The 20973-nt window shown below is 45.5% G+C and overlaps 1 protein-coding gene across 1 annotated transcript in view; it reads right to left on the bottom strand.

The window, feature by feature from the left end:
- Positions 1-1622, bottom strand: part of LOC116984994 (lectin-like) — a 30687-nt gene extending 29065 nt beyond the window's left edge. The window contains exons 1-2 of the mRNA XM_033039354.1: positions 1582-1622; positions 800-870 (exon numbers count right to left, since the gene is read on the bottom strand). Coding sequence (XP_032895245.1) covers positions 800-870; positions 1582-1622 — 112 coding nt within the window. The remainder of the gene's footprint in view (positions 1-799; positions 871-1581) is intronic.
- Between the last annotated feature and the right edge of the window lie 19351 nt (positions 1623-20973).

Below are 20973 nucleotides of genomic sequence, written 5' to 3'. Positions count from 1 at the left end.
CATCCCCCAGGCCATAAGACTATTGAACTCACAATCAAACCGATGCCATAACTTTCTTATATATTGCCACTTTTAATAACTTTCCTACATATCTATTTTACAGAACTATGCACATGAAGCACTTTTTATGGACACACTAAGCACTTTTACTGATCGTCTGATATAAATGTTATATTCTGCTGCTACTTTGAAGAGTCAATGCAACAACATTTCGTTCAATGTGCACTGTATCTATGTGTATACCTGAATGACAATTAAAGTTAATCTATCTATTAAAGTTAATCTATCTAACTGCAATGTTTTTGCATTATAATGTGTGTCAGCCTAATCACTCATAACTCCAACCTTTCTCTGTCTCTTTCACTCCCCACCCCCAGGACTCACTCCTCTTGTACCATTTCCAGCACTCTGGCCACCCTCCCTCAAGCCTCCATCGTCACCCTCACAGTGGGCAAGTACAATGCATCTATTGCATTGGATCAGTGCCTGCAGAACCTTCTCCTCTGCTTCCCCTGGGTTCCTGACAGAGAGTCACATATCCCTCTTCCTGCAAATCTGTTTTCCTGTGAAGCGTCACCGTGGAGAAATCTCTTGTCTCCTGATGTGGAGGAGAGTCTCCAACTCACCTTCCAACTCAGCAGCTCTGAGATGAGTATCCCAGACAAGAGACATTTCCTACCACATCCCGACCAGTCCCAATGTCCACAAATTCCCACGTTCCACAGTCCCAACACAATGCCTGTGAATTCGTCCCTCACACCAATATATTTCTAAAGCTCCTGGAATCAATGGACCTTACCTGCCACATCATTGGCAAGCAGTGCGGTCAGCACCAAAACCCACACCAGCATCATGTTTCCTTCCTCGAACCTGAAACACAAGAAAACTATTCATCATTAGTGTCAAGTTTCACAGTGAAGGTGGGCATATCCTGCTGCCATTCCCACCTCTCTCTCTCCAAGCTCTCTGCGTCGATGAGGTTTCCAATGCTGTTGCATCCTTATATACGTGTAGTTCTGTCATCTTGGAGGCTTTTGGAACCAATGGAATCAAACTCAATTGGCTGTAGCAATCTATGTAAAACTCCTGCTGACCAATCACTGACTGACAGATTAGAACAAGATGAACAGGAAGTCACAGAAATGTCTTGTGAGCTCCAAGTGTGACTGTAGAATGTGGCACTGTACCTGAACACTGAGGAATGGAAACTTGAAAGTATTTATGGCCCCATTATGTGTTTATGGTATTAGGGTCTAATGAATATTATCAACAGGTGCAATTAAGATGTAACATTCAGACAAATACTTCAACAAAACCATAATTGACCCAGAACACCTCACTCACTCCTCTACTCACTCTGGTCTGTTTCCTCTCCATTTCCCATCACGGTGGAAGGTCACCATCCATCACTGACTCGGGAATGTTTGTAATCCATTTGTAAGGAGCTAGTTCAATTTAGCATCTTGGCCACTTTTTAACAAGTTGCTGGAGTGAAGTCTGCTCAGAAGGAGCATGGAAGGATGGGGAGATAATGGACTGCTTGATGCTTGTTGCATCTGAAGGAGATCCCTGCAGGATTACTTCACTGAATCCATTAAGCGGATGGGACACACAATAGCCATGGTTTGCCTCTGGTGGAGAGAGGGAATATTCAGGGGGGGCAGTGGGCTGCCACTGAACTGGACATGAAATTTCCAATTGTATGTAATATACTCTTACCACACTCTCTTCTACCTGCCCCCCCATCACCTCGGTGTGTACCCACCTTTCCTGACAGCTCCACTACACCAGCCACCTACTATTTTTCTTCCCCAAACGTTTCTTTCCCATTCCCTGGTCCCATATTTCCTTGTATCATCTCATCCCCTTCCTCATTCCCTACCCACATCCCTCTCTCCAACTGTATCCACCTATCACTTGCCAGGTTTTGCCCCAACCCCATCTCCTTTTTCCAGATTGCACCTCACTCTCCTTAGGTTTGAAGAAGGGTACCAATCCAAAACACCATCTGTAGCAATGTTACAACATTTTGAGATTTTAAAAATCAAGTCTGCAATTTATCCCATCAGATAAAGCATAAAAAGAAGTTTAATTTGACACCTAATTCACTTTCATATCTCAAGTATATAAAAAGTTATGGCCATTTTCATACTTGGAAATTAGCATCTTGTTCCCTATTGATTTTCTGTGGACATAACAAAAAAGCTGTGATCGTGGACAGTCAAAAGCCCATAACCTTCTTAAACATTAAGAGAACTGAATGAAATTTTCAGTTATCATAGATTGAAGCATTCTGAAACAAATATAAAATAATCTTACTTGGATGACCTGAAATTAAAGCATATAATTAGTTAGTTACCCAATTGGAGCTAATTTCAAACTTCAATTACTAGATCTAAACATCTATCCATTTCTTAATAAATGATTAACATTTTTAAATAGCCTAAGTGTCCAAATAATATTCACAAATAATTCACAATAAAACATGACTTTTAAATCTCATTTACATTAATTTATAGGCCAAATGGAAGGAATTTAGTGTTTAATTGCTGTAAATTAAAGTCCATTTAAATCAGCTTTCTAGTGGGATCCTGTGAACGCGCTGGTTTAGAACGTTCACATTGCGGTAGATTTGTGCCCTCAAATGCCCAGAAAAATACTGCGGGATATAATGGGGCCCAAATTAGCTTCTCGCAACATTAAACTTTGTATAAAGGGATCTTAAGAAGCCCTCATTAATGTAAAAATAAACAACCTACCTTCTGTTGTCCCCTGTATGAGATCCGGCCCGTTGCCGGCGGTCGCGGGTTTAGAGGTTAATTTTTAAACTACTATAACAATTAGATAAAGCCCTTAAAACTAATAATAGCTCAAGCGACGGAATCTTCCAGCGATTTTTCGTTAATAATTAACTAGGCTGAGCATCCTTGATTTGATCAGCCTAGGGAAAACCGCGTTTTAAACCCGCCCCACTTTAAACGGCGCCAAAATCGCGCACACGGGCTGGGACAGATTTTCAGCGACGCTTCAGGTACGCTTTGCAACATACCTACCATCTGTCCATTCCCTCCACAGATGCTGCCTGATCTGCCGAGTTCCTCCAGCACTGTGATTTGCTCAAGATTTCAACATCTGCAGTTTTTGTGTCTCCCCTTTGAACCTTCCGGCCAACTATCAACTCCAGAACTTCAGGTGTCGGTGTTAGGAATGTGGAACACACTGCCTGAGGGGAGATGGAGGTTAAGAATTGGTGAACACTTTGGAGAGCAAGGGAGATTTGGAGACAGGGTGTTACAAGGGAACATGTTGAAGGATCTGACTAGCTGAACAGAAAAAGACTCACTTGTCTGTTTAGTTACAGATCATTTTGATTGGCAAGAGAGAGAACAAAAACAATATTTGTCTTGGTTTGTGCTGGGTCTGTTTTACAGCAGCACACCTCTGTCATTCTCTCTCTCTGCCTCTGTCCAAGGCTGTGATCACGACTCAGCCCATCGGTGAACCCCTTTCATCCATAAACTAACTCATGGCATCCTGGTGCCTGCCTTTATAAAGGTAAGAAATCAGCCGTTGAAATAACCGCCGGTAGGTCCTGGCCAATAGCGCTGCTCCCAAATTCCAACTATAACCAATGGCAGGGGACTGCATCCGAGCGAGCCCCCACCCCCCCCCCTCCCCTTTGGAAACAAAGCGCTATCAGCCGCAGGTAGACAAAAATGCTGGAGAAACTCAGCGGGCGAGGCAGCATCTATGGAGCGATGGAAATAGGCAACATTTCGGGCCAAAACCTTTCTTCAGACGTTTCGGCCCAAATGTTGCCTATTTCCATCGCTCCATAGATGCTGCCTCACCTGTTGCGTTCCTCCAACATTTTTGTCTACCTTTTATTTTCCAGCATCTGCAGTTCCTTCTTAAACAGCTCTCAGCTGCAGACTGGCGCATATAGCAATACACAGCACTAGAGACTTGGCGCGTAAAGGTAATACACCCGGCGCTGCCGGTTTGGTTCGTAAAGGTTTAAACAGAGCGCAGTCGGCTTAGTGCGTGGGCATTTCAACAAAGAACTGTCAGCTGCAGCACTATCATATCATATAATATATAAAACTCTCGCCCCAGATTCCAAAACGGAACTCCGTCCGTCCGGCACCCTGGCCCACTCCCTTTGCTGGCGCGCTCCCTGTGATTCTCCGCAACTCCGAAACCGGACGCAAGACCGCCCGCGTCTTTTCGACTTCGGAAGAGATTTCGCTTTTCTTTCTAAGTATGCGCTTCTCATTCCATTCCGTCGTGTTTAAGCGCACGTTTTAAATCAAAACCTTACCCACCCCCCCCCCCCCCCCCCAAAAAATCTCAAAACTAAACTGGCTTCTCACCCACACAAGCCTCACCAGCACCAGCCCCTGCTGAACATTCCATCGTGTGATGTCACAATGCCCAATGCTCACAGATGCCCAATCGGAATGGAGCCATTTACATATGCCAAAGCAGGAGCCCCAGCCAATGGTGAACGTTCCATCGTGTGATGTCACAATGCCCAGTGCTCATAGACATCGTTGCCATAGTGACAGTACAGAGAGTCAGATGAGGGCCGAGGAGCATTCAAAACAACATGAGATGTTCCCATATTGTGTGTGTGAAAATATTTTCACCCCTGAACCTCGATAAGAACACCACCTGCACATCTTAATTAAATTAGAGAAAAACGGAAAAGAGGTCGGGCATTTACACTTTTAAGGCTCTGTGTGTGTCGAAGCTTCGTGTGTGTGATGCCGCACCGCAAACCCCCCCACCACCCCCCCCACGCGTTGCCGAGACGGACCCGACTTCGACGACTTCAAGATACACTATTTTAAGACGGCAGGGACCAGACTTCAACGACCAAATCTCCCCTGGGGGCTACAGGTAGGGAACGGTCTTTATGCACTTTTCCAACTCTGTGTGTGGGGGTGGTTAGTGTGTGTGAGGCCCCCCCCCCCCCCCCATTGGGGGCTATTGGGGGCCGCAGGACCGCCCACGTCTTTTCCACTTCGTCAGAGATTTCGCTTTTCTTTCTAAGTATGCGCTTCTCATTTCATTCCGTCGTGTTTAAGCGCACGTTTTTAATGGATAACATACCCCCCCCCCCCCCCCCAATACTTCAAAACTAAACTGGCTTATCACCCACACAAGCCCAGATGCTCAAAGACATCGTTGCCATAGTTACCGTACAGAGAATAGCCTGTGAGCCGAGGAGCTTTCAAAACAACATGATATGTTCACATATTGTGTAAAAATATTAACGTGTTTCAAACCCCTAAAACTCGATATGAACAACACATGCACAACTTAATTAAATTAGAGAAGAACGAACAATATGTCGAGATTTTAATATTCCAATCAATGCACGTTTGACATTGAGTTGTCTGCCAGTTGGCCAATCACGCGCTTTGTTTCAGGCCAGCACACAAAATGGCTGAGAGGGCTTCACAGATGCCTGTTTTACTGGAGATTCAAATGTGTTGTTCTGTGGAATAAATGTAATGGAAACTTGCAGCAGCTTCATTGTATTTAGTGCAAAAAACATTAAAAAAGACAGAAGAAAGTGCTGCGAAGTGGATAAAAATGCAAGAGAACAAGGTCCATGCTGATGTGCTGGAACACAAATGAACCCATGAATCACCTACCTGAAAGGAAAGACTAAAGGCCGGAATTTATGAACATCAAACTGTATGGACTTTAATTAATCTAATTGCACCCTTTATAACGTTAATAGATTCATTCATTCATTCATTCATTCCTTATTCATTCACTCACTCACTCACTTACTCAGACGTTCATTCATGAAATTGAGGGCCTGAACTATAACGCGGTGAATTGAACATTGTCACTAATGCCAGCCTGTTGTACAGTTATTAGTCTATAACAGATAATCTCGGAGCTTCATGCGAAAACATGCAGGGACAAAATGCTCCGATCGCGTAACTTACGAACTCGCGGCAAATAGCAATCAATTTCACTCCCTTTTTCTCCCGTTATCATGGTCCGAAAACGAGCAAACTAAAAATACTGACGACCACCCCCCCCCCCCCCCCCCCCCCCCTGCCCGGCCACAGATATGATCCTCGCCTCCACGATCGCCAATCGGCCGCTTATTAATTGAGACCGCTTCTTCACTTTACCGCGAGTACCGGTAGGTTTTCACAGGAAGGACCGAGCTTATTTCTTAACGACTAATTACTCTACAACACGCTGGCATTAGTGACACTGTTTACTTTACTGCAATAGCTTAGACACCCACACCCCTCTCCACCTCCGATCCAACACCCCCCCTCCCTCCACACTCTTCCCCCTCTCCCTCCTCATCTTTGTGTGTGACGACAAACGCACCACCCCTCCCCCTCTCCCTCCTCATCTTTGTGTGTGACGACAAACGCACCACCCCCCCCCCCCCCCCCCCTTTGGTGCAGGAGGCGCGCGCACAGCATCTTGAACGCTCAGCAAATGTTTGAATTCTTCACTAACCGTCATTCTGACTTTGCTTGTGAAGACAGGAGTCGTGGATTGCATTTGTCTGACAATAATAATCAGCTTTATTTTTATTGGATAGAATTTATTTGTTTCACATCAACCTGATCATTATATAAATCTTAAAAAGTCAATTTAATTTACAGGCTTATTTTTAAAAAAAAAAGATTTTATTGCATTTCATTGTTATTTTCTTTATTTTTATCAATTTGAATTTACTAATTTAACTGTTCATTATAAATCTTCAGGAGTGCATTTCATTTTTAACATTAACATTTTATTGTTAAATTCAATATTTGTATTTCATTGAATTGATTTATTTCTCACTTAACATTACTTTTAAAGACTAATAATTTCAACACCGCTCCCGCCCCCTCACCCCTCTCCACCTCCGATCCCACACCACCCCTCCCTCCACACTTTTCCCCCTCTCCCTCCTCATCTTTGTGTGTGACGACAAACGCACCACCCCCCCCCCCCCCCCCCTTTGGTGCAGGAGGCGCTCACACATCATCTTGAACGCTCAGCGATTGTTTGAATTCTTCACTAACCGTCATTCTTACTTTGCTTGTGAAGACAGGAGTCGTGGATTGCATTTGTCTGACGATAAAAATCAGCTTTATTTTTATTGGATTGAATTTATTTGTATCACATCAACCTGCTCATTATATAAATCTTAAAAATTCCATTTAATTTACAAGCTTATTTTTTAAAGAATAACATTTTATTGCATTTCATTGTAATTTTCTTTATTTTTATCAATTTGAATTTACTAATTTAACTGTTCATTATAAATCTGTGTGTGGGGGTGGTTAGTGTGTGTGATGCCGCCCCCCCCCCCCCCAGTGGGGGCTACGGGTAGGGTACGGCTGCGTTGGGGGATCAGACCCAACGGGTTTGCCATTGGTCGTCGTGTTTAAGTACACGTTTTTAATCAAATCCTTCACCCCCCCCCCCAATATTTCAATAATAAACTGGCTTCTCACCCATAGAAGCATCACCAGCCCCAGCCCCTGGTGAACGTTCCATCGTGTGATGTCACAATGCCCGATGCTCACAGATGTCCAATCGGAATGGATTCATTTACATATGCCTTTGCAGGAGCACAAGCACTTGGTGAACGTTCCATTGTGTGATGTCACAATGCCCAATGTTCAAATACATTGTTGCCATAGAGGGAGTACAGAGAAGGTTCACCAGACTGATTTCTGGGATGTCAGGACTTTCATATGACGAAAGACTGGATAGACTCGGCTTGTACATGCAAGAATTTAGAGGATTGAGGGGGTATCTTATAGAAACTTACAAAATTCTTAAGGGGTTCAACAGGCTAGATGCAGGAAGATTGTTCCAGATGTTGGGGAAGTCCAGAACAAGGGGTCACAGTTTAAGGATAAGGGGTAAATCTTTTAGGCCCGAGATGAGAAAAACATTTTTCACACAGAGAGTGGTGAATCTCTGGAATTCACTGGCACAGAAGGTAGTTGAGGCCTGTTCATTGGCTGTATTTAAGAGGGAGTTAGATGTGGTCCTTGTGACTAAAGGGATCAGGGGGTATGGAGAGAAGGCAGGTACAGGATACTGAGTTGGATGATCAGCCACGATCATATTGAATGGTGGTGCAGGCTCGAAGGGCCGAATGGCCTACTCCTGCACTTAATTTCAATGGTTCTATGTTTCCCTCTCCGCACCCCTCTCCCACCCATCCCTCTCTCCCCCACCCCCCTTCCCTCTCTACGCCACCCCCTTCCTCCTACCCCTCTGTCCCTCTTCCATCACTCCCCCTACCCCTCTCCACCTCCCTCCCCACTCTTCCACCTCTCCCCCTTCCCCCTCCACTCTCCCTCCCCACTCTTTCCCCTCTCTCCCCCACCCCTCTCCCCCTCCCTCCCTCCTCCCCTACCTCCACATCCTCCCCCTCCCCCACATATCTCTTCCCATCCCCCTCTCTCACCCCCTACCCCGCTCTCCTTTCCCTCCCAAATCTGTCCCATTTCCTCCACCTCCTCTCCCCTCCCTCCCCTCTTCACATCCCCCCCCCCCCCTCCCCCCACCTGTGTGTTTGGGGGTTGGTTAATATGAGTTTGATGCCGCAGCCCCCCCTCCCCCCCCCTGCAAAACGCCGTTGGGGAAACAGACCCAACGGGTCTGCACTTGGTCTAGTAGGTTCTAAATATAGCGCTACCGGCCACAACGCTATGGGCTTTAAATAGAGCTATGGCCACAGCGCTATGGGTCACAGACTGTTCGGGCAAAATTCTTGGATAACACTCCACCCCTCGAAGAGTCTAGTTAACGTCACATCTGGCCCGCAGGCGTTACCTCGTTACATCCGGCCCGCAGGGGCGTTACCTCGTTACATCCTGCCCGTTGTTTTTTCTCTCTTAAACCCAAGTTGTTTAGTTAGGATTTTTAGTTGAGAGAAACATCGCGGAAACAGGCATTTTGGCCCACCAGGTCCGCGTCGACCAGCGATCCCCACACATTAACACTATCCTACACACATTAGGGACAATTTTTACATTTACATCAAGCCAATTAGTAACTGTACGTCTTTGGAGTGTGGGAGGAAACTGAAGATCTTGAAGAAAACTCACGCAGGTCATGGGGACGATGTACAAACACCGTACAGACAGCACCCTTAGTTGGGAACGAACTTGGGTAAAGGGGGTACAGGCCCGTACGGGGGGTGGCATGACAGGATTTGCGGAACCAGGGTTGGTATATAGGGTAAGGCCAACGAATGCCCTTGCATTAGTAGAAGTAGTGGTAAATGGAAATATACATTCAGGAGCACAGGTTCCGTTGTTTTGCACAATCCGCAGGCATTGCCACTTTCATTTTACTGCACATCTTGTATGTGTATGTGACAAATAGACTTGACTTACCTTGACGACTTGATTAGGCAGCATCATGTTAATTACATTTTGCAGTTGCATTTTGCATTTTGCTGTCATTGCTCATGGAAGTCCTGGTGTAGTGTTGCAGGCGACGACACTCGTTACTTGGATGACCTGGCATGGCACTTGAAGTGGCTGGAGATGGCAGACAAGTTGGAGAGGATGAAGGAGACTGCTTTAGAATGTCTTCATCACAGTCAACCTTTTGCAATGGTACCTCCTTTGGTCCTAAAATTAAAAAAAACTATTATACGCATAATCTCTATGACCATACGCATGACTCTTCATAAGTAGGTCAGAGGTCATGGTCATTCCTCTCAGGTCATATCCAGAGTGAGAGAGTACTGTACACAAACTCCATCAGATTGCAAGTCACATTTAATGTAATTATGCTCCTACCACTTACCCCTTAGTCTAGCTCAGTAACACACGGAGTCCGGCACTGGATCAACTAAAGAGCCTGTCCCACTGCGGGGACCTAATTTGCGAGTTTAGAAGAGTCTGCACTCGACTCAAACTCGCAGCATGGTCAACACATGGTCCTACGAGATCTATGTAAATCTCCTTCATGCTCGAGAGAAGTTCGAGCAATAATTTAATTGTCCTATCTGGGACACATGACAATAAACTCTCTTGAATCTTGATTAGATTATAGCTATTGGCAGTTCCCGAACCCAATCAGAAAATTCACCATTACATTGTTTCTACACAAAGTTCTAGCAGGAAGACAGTTTACAAAATAATAGAAACATTTCTCCAGGTAGTATAAACAATTTGAACAAGGCTTCACACTTCACAAGATAACAGCACAAACACTCTGCAACATAATTAACAGTACTTTATAACACCCATTATCTGTCCAATTCTAATCATGCATATGCAACACCTCTTAGATCTTCTACAAAACCCTCATGCATATAAACAAAAGGAAAGACATTTGGACCTCGCCTTATCATCAACTTCCATCTCGGGTCCAGACTCCTTGGAGCAAGACTCACAGCTAACAACCGGCTTTGCAAAACAGGCTTTGCAAGTACAGAGATTCTCCATTTTGTGACATATTTTATTTGGCCAATATTATCATTAACAGGACTTAAGACATTACATGTATTCAAAAAATATTTTACTGATAGGCTGCATATATGTGGAGTTTTCACAATTCTTGTAAGAACTCATGATATAGAATCATAAAACGTTTAGAAGATTAACAGAGACAAAATTCTTCACAAATTGAGCCCACATTTGTCAAAGTTCTATATAAAGTATATTCAGAGTTGTAAAGTTTAATACAAAAATGATCAGTAATTTATAAAATTGGCGAAAATTTTGATAATTGGTCAATATTTGTGATGAAAATTGGCAATGTTCTATCGAGCATTTAAATGGAAATGCTCGTATTTTCATTTGTAATACTTCGTAATGTATCAATATAAGGAAAAAAGAAAAGTTTGCTGCCAATGTGAATGATGAAAGAAGGACTTTTGGTTCCTCAAAAAAAATGCCTATGGCATCAACGGATTAAAACAAATACAAATGTGATGTAATTTACCTTTTGAGAAATACGATGTGATTAGTTTGGGGATCACCGCGGCCCTTGTGTGTGAAGTTTTTTTCCGTTTGGATCTTCCACTGCAGGATGCCGCTGTACGCTTCAGACTATCTGCTGTAATGAAATACAGGATAATGCTATGGATTTATTTCATGTTATGATTAAAATGTATTATGCAATATGGTGTCCATTAATCCTTTAACGATTAGGCTATTGGCTTCAAAATGACCTCGAAATGGAAATGTTACATCTGTATATAATGATCTCATTAAAATGTATATTTTATAAATTTCCAATATTTTATACAAAGTTTATTAAAATTGGTTAAGCACTTTTGTTATAAGATGGAAGGAGTAGAATCACAATTAGCTCTGAATATAATCGGTGATATTGTTTTCCATCTAACCTTTTACTGCACCAAGTAGATCTTCCAACTCCTTCTGCCTAGCTTCCACAGCAACAACTTCATCAACGGAATGCTGCATTACTGCGGACAGATCCATGATGACCCTGAAAACATGCAGATTTTTGTAATATTCAAATTATGTTAAAAAAATATGCTGCAAAAAGAGTCCCAAACTTTGGAATTCATATTTTTCAGTAATGTTATCAAGGCAAAGAAAGCAGTTCCAATTGTTTGATATTATTTGATATTATTCATGAGGAAAAAATATAATAGCTCTAAAACCTACCTCAATTTTACATCTCATTAAAGATATTCCCCCTTTCCTTCTCCCCTCCACCATCTCTCTCCCTTTCCCTCTCCCCCCTCTCACATCCCCCCCTCTTTCTATTGGGGGGGGGCGGAAGATGAAGGTGGCGTGGTTCAGCAGGGGTCCGGAGGGGGGGGGGGGGGGGGGGTTAAGGTGGCGTGGCTCAGCTGGGGTCCAGGTGGGGGGGGGGGGGGGGTGAAGGTTGCGTGGCTCAGCAGGGGTCCAAAGGGGGGGATGAAGGTGGCGTGGGCCTAGCTGGGTTGGCGTAGGCGGAAGATGGCTTGGGCCCCGGCGGCGGAGGGAGGCGAGGGCAGCAGGCCCCGTCGCAGCGGCGTCTGATGTTGGAGTTACAACCACTCCCGCCCGGCGACGGGAGGACGGTCGCCAGGCTGGTCGTTGGCGAGGCCCTGACGCCGCGTATGGGAACGCTGGACCGGGCACACCGCACCGCACCCCCCCTCCACTACTTACCTAGAGTAGACGCGAGGCATCGAGCTCAATGGATGAAGAACAAATGGCAGACTCAAAGATCTTATAGCGGAGCAAGATAGGCTACTCCTGCGAAATGCAATGGGCTGACGTGTAGCACGCTACGGAGGGGATCCTGGGCATTTTTACCCGCCCATTTTAGTAACCGGAACCTACCTGACCCGACCCGACTCGCAGTGTAATCAATGTTGCGGGGCAACAGTTTGTGTGTGTGATATAGGATTAGATTCATAATTCTGTCAGTTCATACTTCTTGTCAAGAATAAAATTTGACTCTGGTAATTGTCTTTTTTTATGTTTTTTAAATCATTTCTTTTTAAATGGCTCACAAGCAGTGTTTGAGTTGATTTTGTAGTAATCGGAACCGACCCGACTCGCAGGGTAATTAACATTGCGGGGGAAGTTTTTGTGTGTGATATAGGGTTAGATTCATAATTCTGTTAGTTCATAATTCTGTTAATTCTTGTTAAAGAATAAAATGTTTATAAGCACACATACATGAAAATGATATAAATGTATATAATCATATAACACACACAATTATATTTCTTCTGATCCAATAATGAACTTTATTTCAGACTAGACAAGGGACATTAAATAAGAAACATTGTAAACTTCCCCGCAACTTCACACACACTAGGCCTTATCCCTCCCCGGCACTCCCTCGCCTGCCCCCTCACTACAATATCTCCCCCCCCTCCTATGCCCCTCTCCCGCTGCCCCGGGCCCCACACGCCCTCTCCCCGGGCCCCGCTGTCCCCTCTCCCCGGGCCCCGCTGTCCCCTCTCCCCACACTCACTCTCCCTCTCCCCGGGCCCCACACTACCTCTCCCCGGGCCCCACACTCCCTCTCCCCGTGGCCCCACACTCCCTCTCCCCGGGCCCCGCTGTCCCCTCTCCCCGGGCCCCACACTCCCTCTCCCCGGGCCGCGCACTCCCTCTCCCCGGGCCCCACACTCCCTCTCCCCGGGCCCCACACTCCCTCTCCCCGGGCTGCGCACTCCCTCTCCCCGCTGCGGAAACAAAGATCCGATCTTTGGCCGTAAGCAAGATGGCGGAGCAAGATGGCGGGGGCTGGTTGCTAAAATGGGTCATATAATCACCCATGAATCCGCCCGTGAGCGTACTACACGTTTACGTGAGAGTAACCCATCTTGCTCCTCTATAAGATCTTTGGGCAGACTGATCCCGCCTGGGCCCACTGCGCACGCGCGGAGAGACGGCGTCATTTTGTGTCGCTTCCCCAACTGCGCAGGCGTGGATGGGCGCATTTTTTTCTCCTCCAGCGGCCGGAACCAGAATTTCAGGCGATTTCCCACAAAGTGGAAACGCTGATTGTGCACCGATTAAAAAAATAAAATAATTTATGGGGATATTTTCTTACTCTGGGGAAATAAAGGGGGGTGCAGTCGCACCCGGCGCACCACCCCCTTCGGACGGCCATGGGGTAAGTTGTGGAAGGTGGGTTGCAAGGTCCATTGTCCTGGCGGCAGCACTGTTTGGAGTTACAGGGATCAGAATGGCCAGGCGATGTTGACAATGTCCACCACCGCTGCTCCGCTGGTCTGTGCCAACTGCAGGCTGTGTCCGATTCATGCACTTGGCCAACCTACTCTGAGGGTGCGGGAGGTGGGACCCTAACCTGAATTTGTACTCCAGCCAGAATTGTGGGGTATATTGCCCACCACAGCCCACGGTTGAGCTGATTTATAAACAGACATCAGTGGTTTTCTTACAGATGTGCTGAGGAATTTCTGGTCCCAGTTCATCTTCTGCAGCTCACCCACAGGACTGTGAAAGCTCTCTCCTTGCAACTATTCCACTAACTCCCCATGTATCCTCTCCACAGCCTTTATTTCTCTCCCAGGTGCGGTGGCCGGGACCCAACACACCAGGTGCGGCCGAAGGACATGTAGCCAGTTAGTGTACTGCTGAGCAATGCACACTAGGTTGGTCTTTTATATAAACCAAATTGCTGTGCTAAGGTCCGTGCAGAGATGCTTCCTAACCCTCTGGGTTCCTCCCGCACTTTGTGTCTATCTTTAGTTCATTGTGTAAAGTCTGTGCCGCCTTCTCCTCAGCGCAGCACTGAGTGCAGAGATGGGGAGGAAGCAACAGTGGGATAGGAAGACGAGAAACTGGACTCACACAGCACCAAACACACAGCTTATGATGCAGTTCTCTTTATTATTGGCTGAGAAGCTCAGTGAGTACAGTCACCACAGACAGTGAGAGCGGCTACAAAGAAATCAAAGCATTGGATCCACTGCTGGAAAGGATGAGTGGATCATTCTGGAGTCTTCTAATCACAGGGCAGTTTGTAGGAACAAACAAAACCATGTGTTGCATCACAGGGCAAATCATTCCAAGATCCATCATCTACAAGCAGGAAAAGAGAAAAGCTGTTACCTGTTAGTCTACAATCAAATGGAGCAGATACTGGAAATCTGAAATAAATGCTTGAAATACACAATAGGTCAGGTAGCATTTGTGCAGAAGAAACAGAACGTTCATTGATTGAAATATTTTTCTTTGTTCCTCTCTTCACAGACACTGCCTGACCTGCTTAGTGTTACCAGCATTTTCTGTTTTCTGTCTGGTCTAAATGTTTCATCTATTTGAGCCAGAGTCTGCGAGCCATTAATGTTCCCTGACTCTTGATCGGTGAGTTTACCTCTTAAATAAAGGGAGTCACTTCCTGTGGAGGTGTCAGGTGCAGCCTGAGTGTGTGTTGCTGAAACCTGAAGCCCCCAATATTCACGGGGGTTTGAACTGTCTCAGACTCACCCTTGGCTGTGACGTCAGAGATAAACCCAGTCCTCCCCATTCCATGGACCTCACACAATGTGAGCAGAGTCTGGAATCTCTGGAGCTGGAACTTCTGCAACTGATGTCATGTCTAAATCTGGGGATTTTACACCAGTGCACATTCCGATATCTGTAGCGTTACACACAGTGTTTGTAGAATTAGGGTGTTCCCTTGCATGTGGAGCACAGAAACAGTCCACTCGGCCCATGGATCCGTGCTACTGTTGCTGCTCCACACCAGCCTCCCCCCTCCCTTCATCCGACCCCATCAACACATCTGTCTGTTCCTTTCTCCAACTGAGCTCTGCCATGATTACATGCTCCTGATCTCCACCTGCCCGCCACGCCCAAGTCAAGAAGATTTTCCCTCTTCTCTCTTTGATTTATCAGTGGCTATTTTACATTTATGACCGGTTTCACACTCGAGGAAACATCTCTCGACATCCCCTATAAATCCTTCACAGTGAGATCGGCCCAGGTTGGTCACCCCTCAATCTTCGCTCTTGTGGAGAACAAGCCTCAGTGTGTTGGATCTTCTCTGTCGCTCTGTTTTGTGATCAGTTCACTGCTCCACTGCATCGCAGTCTGTTATTGAACAGTGACATGGAACGGTTCACAGTACAGCATGTAACCAGAATATACAGAGGTTGAGCATAATGTTTCTGTGTTTAATTCATTTTGAAATGAATCTTTGGACATTCCTTTCACTTTCCAGTCTGTTCAGTTATTTCTTTATGTGCCCTGTCACACTGTACCTTCCTCTAACTCCAGTACTTTAGTTTAGTTTAGTTTAGAGATACAGTGCAGAAACAGGCCCTTCGGCCCACTGGGTCTGTGCCGACCAGCGATCCCTGCATATTACACTATCCTACACCCACTAGGGACAATTTTTTTACATTTACCAAGCCAATTAACCTACAAACCTGTACGTCCTTGGAATGTGGGAGGAAACCGAAGATCTCGGAGAAAACCCATGCAGGTCACGGGGAGAAGGAACAAACTCCGTACAGTCAGCACCAGTAATCGGGATCGAATACGTGTTTCCAGCGCTGCATTCGCTGTACTACAGTGTTACCCCCCTTGTACATTCCTCCTGCACAGTTACACTCGGTGTCTGTTCCCCTGACTCCTGCATTACATCCCATATATCCTCCAACTGCTGGGCAGTCAGTCCAGTTCTGCAGAGTAAAAGACCCATGGGGTTGGTTCACTCCCTCTGTGTAACAGCAGGTCTGTTGAGGTAACCTACTGTTCAATACTGTGTCACAAATTAACTTCCAACAAAATAACATTTCTCTCAGTGTTGCACTTACGGAGAATGTGCCCACAATTTTCATTGCCTTGATGATTGTCAGGTTGACCAGCAGCCCATTGTCGGTAAGACGGTGAAGTTCCATCAATCCATTTGAAAGTCCCTTCCTGTGGGTATAAATCACTGGTCATTGCTGATGGATGCTGAGTAAGCTGCCACATAACAGTACAGGGAGGAGCTGTACCTGAGCCGGAGTGAGAGCAGAATACGAGCAGCCGGGACAAGTAGGGCAGTGGATGAGAGTTTAAACTATGGACTGGCAGGGTGGGGGAATCTCATGGAAGTAACAGAATCCTTGGGATGAAAGTGACAGGATCTGAGAGTAAAGGTCAGAGAAGAATAGTAATGGTAACTCAGAAAATGAGGGAAAAGATGAACATTGAACACAAATACAAAGTAGGATCTCCCAGAGAAGGACAGAGATGTTCAGTGTTATCCGTATGAGTTTGGACCTTCTCCCTGTGACGTGCGGTTTTCCAATAAGTGCTTGGGTTTATGTCGGGACAGAAGGTGTCGGGACAGAAGGTGTCGGGACAGAAGACGTTATTACACTGAGCAGCGACTGGCTTGCGAAGCAAATAGGGCTGTTGAGACAAAACCAAATAGGCCAACGTCAGGCAACGCCATTGTAGTGGGAGACTCCATTGTGAGAGGCACGGACAGGGGTTTCTGCGGCAACAGACGGGATTCGATAATGGTGTGCTGCCTTCCTGGTGTCAGGATCCAGGATGTCACGGACTGAGGAGAAAATCCTCAAGGGCGAAGGTGAACAGCCGGATGTGATAGTGCATGTCGGCACAAACGATGTCGGAAAGAAGGGGATGAATATTCTGCAGCGTGACTTTAGGGAGCTTGGAAAAATGCTGAAAAGCAGGACCTCCAGGGTTGTTATCTCCGGTTTGCTTCCAGTTCCTCGTGCTGGCGAGAGCAGGAACAGGGAGATACGGGACCTGAATGGGTGGCTGAGGAACTGGTGCACGGGGCAGGGATTTAGATTCTTAAATCACTGGGATCTGTTTTGGAGTAGGGGGAACTGTACAAAAGGGACGGATTGTATCTTAACAGGTGGGGGACCAGCATTCTGGCAGGCAGGTTTGCCACTGCTACACGGGTGGTTTTAAACTGAATAAGAGGGGTGGGGTGTCAAATGGGATAGTCGAGAATGGGGTTAAAGGGAAAGAGTTTCTTAAATGTGTGAGCAGAGAGACAGAGGGGTGTAAAATGAGGTTAGAAGCAATAGGTAGCCAAGTGAAAAGTAAAAGTGGCAGGCAGAAATATCCAGGGCAAAAATCAAAAAGGGCCACTTTTCAACATAATTGTATAAGGGGTAAGAGTGTTGTAAAAACAAGCCTGAAGGCTTTGTGTCTCAATGCAAGGAGCATTCATAATAAGGTGGATCAATTGAATGTGCAGATAGCTATTAATGACTATGATATAGTTGGGATCACGGAGACATGGCTCCAGGGTGACCAAGGCTGGGAGCTGAACATCCAGGGATATTCAATACTCAGGAGGGATAGACAGAAAGGAAAAGGAGGTGGGGTAGCATTGTTGGTTAGAGAGGAGATTAATGCAATAGAAAGGAAGGACATTAGCTTGGAGGATGAGGAATCGATATGGGTAGAGTTGTGAAACACTAAGGGGCAGAAAACGCTAGTGGGAGTTGTGTACAGGCCACCTAACAGTAGTAGTGGAGTTGGGGATGGCATCTAACAGGAAATTAGAAATGCGTGCAACAAAGGTAAAACAGTTATAATGGGCGACTTTAATAATAATAATAATTTGTTTATAGGGACAGTGCATATTAATGAACATTTGCATGTAAATATGCGAGATTGTAGCCAATCAGTAGCTAATTTCCGTCTCTAGTCCCAGGCAAAGGTAGGTGAAGTGTCTTGCCCAAGGACACAATGACAGTACACACTCCAAGCAGGATTCGAACCAGCCACCTTCATGTTGCCAGCCGAACACTTAGCCCATTGTGCCATCTGTCGTCCTACATATAGATTGGGTGAATCAAATTGGCAGGGGTGCTGAGGAAGATGATTTCTTGGAATGTATGCGGGATAGTTTTCTAAACCAACATGTAGAGGAATCAACGAGAGAACAGGCTATTCTAGACAGGGTATTGAGTAATGAGGAAGGGTTAGTTAGCAGTCTTGTTGTGCGTGGCCCCTTGGGCAAGAGTGGCCATAATATGGTTGAGTTCTTCATTAGGATGGAGAGTGACATAATTCATTCAGAAACAAGGGTTCTGAACTTAAAGAAAGGTAACTTTGAGTGTATGAGGCGTTAATTGGCCAAGATAGACTGGCAATTGATTCTTAAAGGGTTGACGGTGGATATGCAATGGAAGGCATTTAAAGACTGCATGGATAAACTACAACAATTGTTCATCCCAGTTTGGCAAAAGAATAAATCAGGGAAGTTAGTGCATCCGTGGATAACAAGGGAAATCAGGGATAGTATCAAAACAAAAGATGAAACATACAAATTAGACAGAAAAAGCAGTCTACCTGAGGACAGGGAGAAATTCAGAGTCCAGCAGAGGAAGACAAAGGGCTTAATTAGGAAAGGGAAAATATATTATGAAAAATAACTGGCAGGGAACATAAAAACTGACTGCAAAAGTTTTTATAGATATGTGAAGAGAAGAAGCTATGTTAAAACAAATGTAGGTCCCTTGCAGTCAGAAACAGGTGAATTGATCATGGGGAACAAGGACATGGCAGACCAATTGAATAACTACTTTGGTTCTGTCTTCACTAACGAAGACATAAATAATCTGCCGGAAATAGCAGGGGACCGGGGGTCAAATGAGATGGGGGAACTGAGTGAAATCCAGGGTACACAAAATTGCTGGAGGAACTCAGCGGGTGCAGCAGCATCTATGGAGCGAAGGAAATAGGCGACGTTTCGGGCCGAAACCCTTCTTCAGACTGATGGGGGGTGGGGAAAGAAAGAAGGAAAAAGGGAGGAGGAGGAGCCCGAGGGCGGGCGGATGGGAGGGTGGGAGGAGACAGCTAGAGGGTGAAGGAAGGGGAGGGGACAGCACAGGCTAGCCAAATTGAGTGAAATCCAGGTTAGCCAGGAAGTGGTGTTAGGTAAATTGAATGGATTAATGGCCGATAAATCCCCAGGGCCAGATAGGCTGCATCCCAGAGTACTTAAGGAAGTAGCCCCAGAAATAGTGGATGCATTAGTGATAATTTTTCAAAACTCTTTAGATTCTGGAGTAGTTCCTGAGGATTGGAGGGTAGCTAATATAACCCCACTTTTTAAAAAGTGTGGGAGAGAGAAAATGGGGAATTACTGACCAGTCAGTCTAACATCAGTAGTGGGGAAACTGCTAGAGTCAGTTATTAAAGATGGGATAGCAGCACATTTGGAAAGTGGCAAAATCATTGGACAAAGTCAGCATGGATTTATGAAAGGTAAATCATGTCTGACGAATCTTACAGAATTTTTCGAGGATCTAACTAGTAGAGTGGATAAGGGAGAACCAGTGGATGTGTTACATCTGGACTTTCAGAAGGCTTTCCACTTGGTCCCACATAAGAGATTAGGATACAAACTTAAAGCACACGGTATTGGGGGTTCAGTATTGATGTGGATAGAGAACTGGCTGGCAGACAGGAAGCAAAGAGTAGGAGTAAACGGGTCCTTTTCAGAATGGCAGGCAGTGACTAGTGGGGTACCGCAAGGCTCAGTGCTGGGACCCCAGCTATTTACAATATATATTAATGATTTGGACGAGGGAATTGAATGCAACATCTCTAAGTTTGCGGATGACACGAGATGCAATGAGACCTGGGTGTCATGATACACCAGTCATTGAAAGTAGGCATGCAGGTGCAGCAGGCAGTGAAGAAAGCGAATGGTATGTTAGCATTCATAGCAAAAGGATTTGAGTATAGGAGCAGGGAGGTTTTACTGCAGTTGTACAGGGTCTTGGTGAGACCACGCCTGGAGTTTTGCGTACAGTTTTGATCTCCTAATCTGAGGAAAGACATTCTTGCCATAGAGGGAGTACAGAGAAGGTTCACCAGACAGATTCCTGGGATGTCAGGACTTTCATATGAGGAAATACTGGATAGACTCGGCTTGTACTCGCTAGAATTTAGAAGATTGAGGGGAGATCTTATAGAAACATACAAAATTCTTAAGGGGTTGGACAGGCTAGATGCAGGAAGATTGTTCCCGATGTTGGGGAAGTCCAGAACAAGGGTCACAGTTTAAGGATAAGGGGGAAATCTTTTAGGACCGAGATGAGGAAAACATTTTTCACACAGAGAGTGGTGAATCTGTGGAATTCCCTGCCACAGAAGGTAGTTGAGGCCAGTTCATTGGCTATATTTAAGAGGGAGTTAGATGTGGCCCTTGTGGCTAAAGGGATCAGGGGGTATGGAGAGAAGGCAGGTACAGGATACTGAGTTGGATGATCAGCCATGATCATATTGAATGGCGGTGTAGGCTCGAAGGGCAGAATGGCCTACTCTTGCACCTATTTTCTATGTTTCTATGTGAGGAGAAGTAGGTTACAATGAAATGACTGAATAAAAATGTGGATATCAAATATGTTTGAAACATTACATCTGGAAGAGATGAGATTCCTCTTAGCAGATAAAGCAAACCAATTCCAAAAGACGTGGTCTACGTTTATGGACCTATTACAAGCATGAGGTGCAATAGTAATTT

The sequence above is a fragment of the Amblyraja radiata genome, chromosome 21, assembly GCF_010909765.2.
Source record: "Amblyraja radiata isolate CabotCenter1 chromosome 21, sAmbRad1.1.pri, whole genome shotgun sequence".
NCBI classification, from domain to species: domain Eukaryota; kingdom Metazoa; phylum Chordata; class Chondrichthyes; order Rajiformes; family Rajidae; genus Amblyraja; species Amblyraja radiata.
Note: the sequence above shows the minus strand (reverse complement) of the source record. Positions and strands in the feature narration are given on the sequence as shown.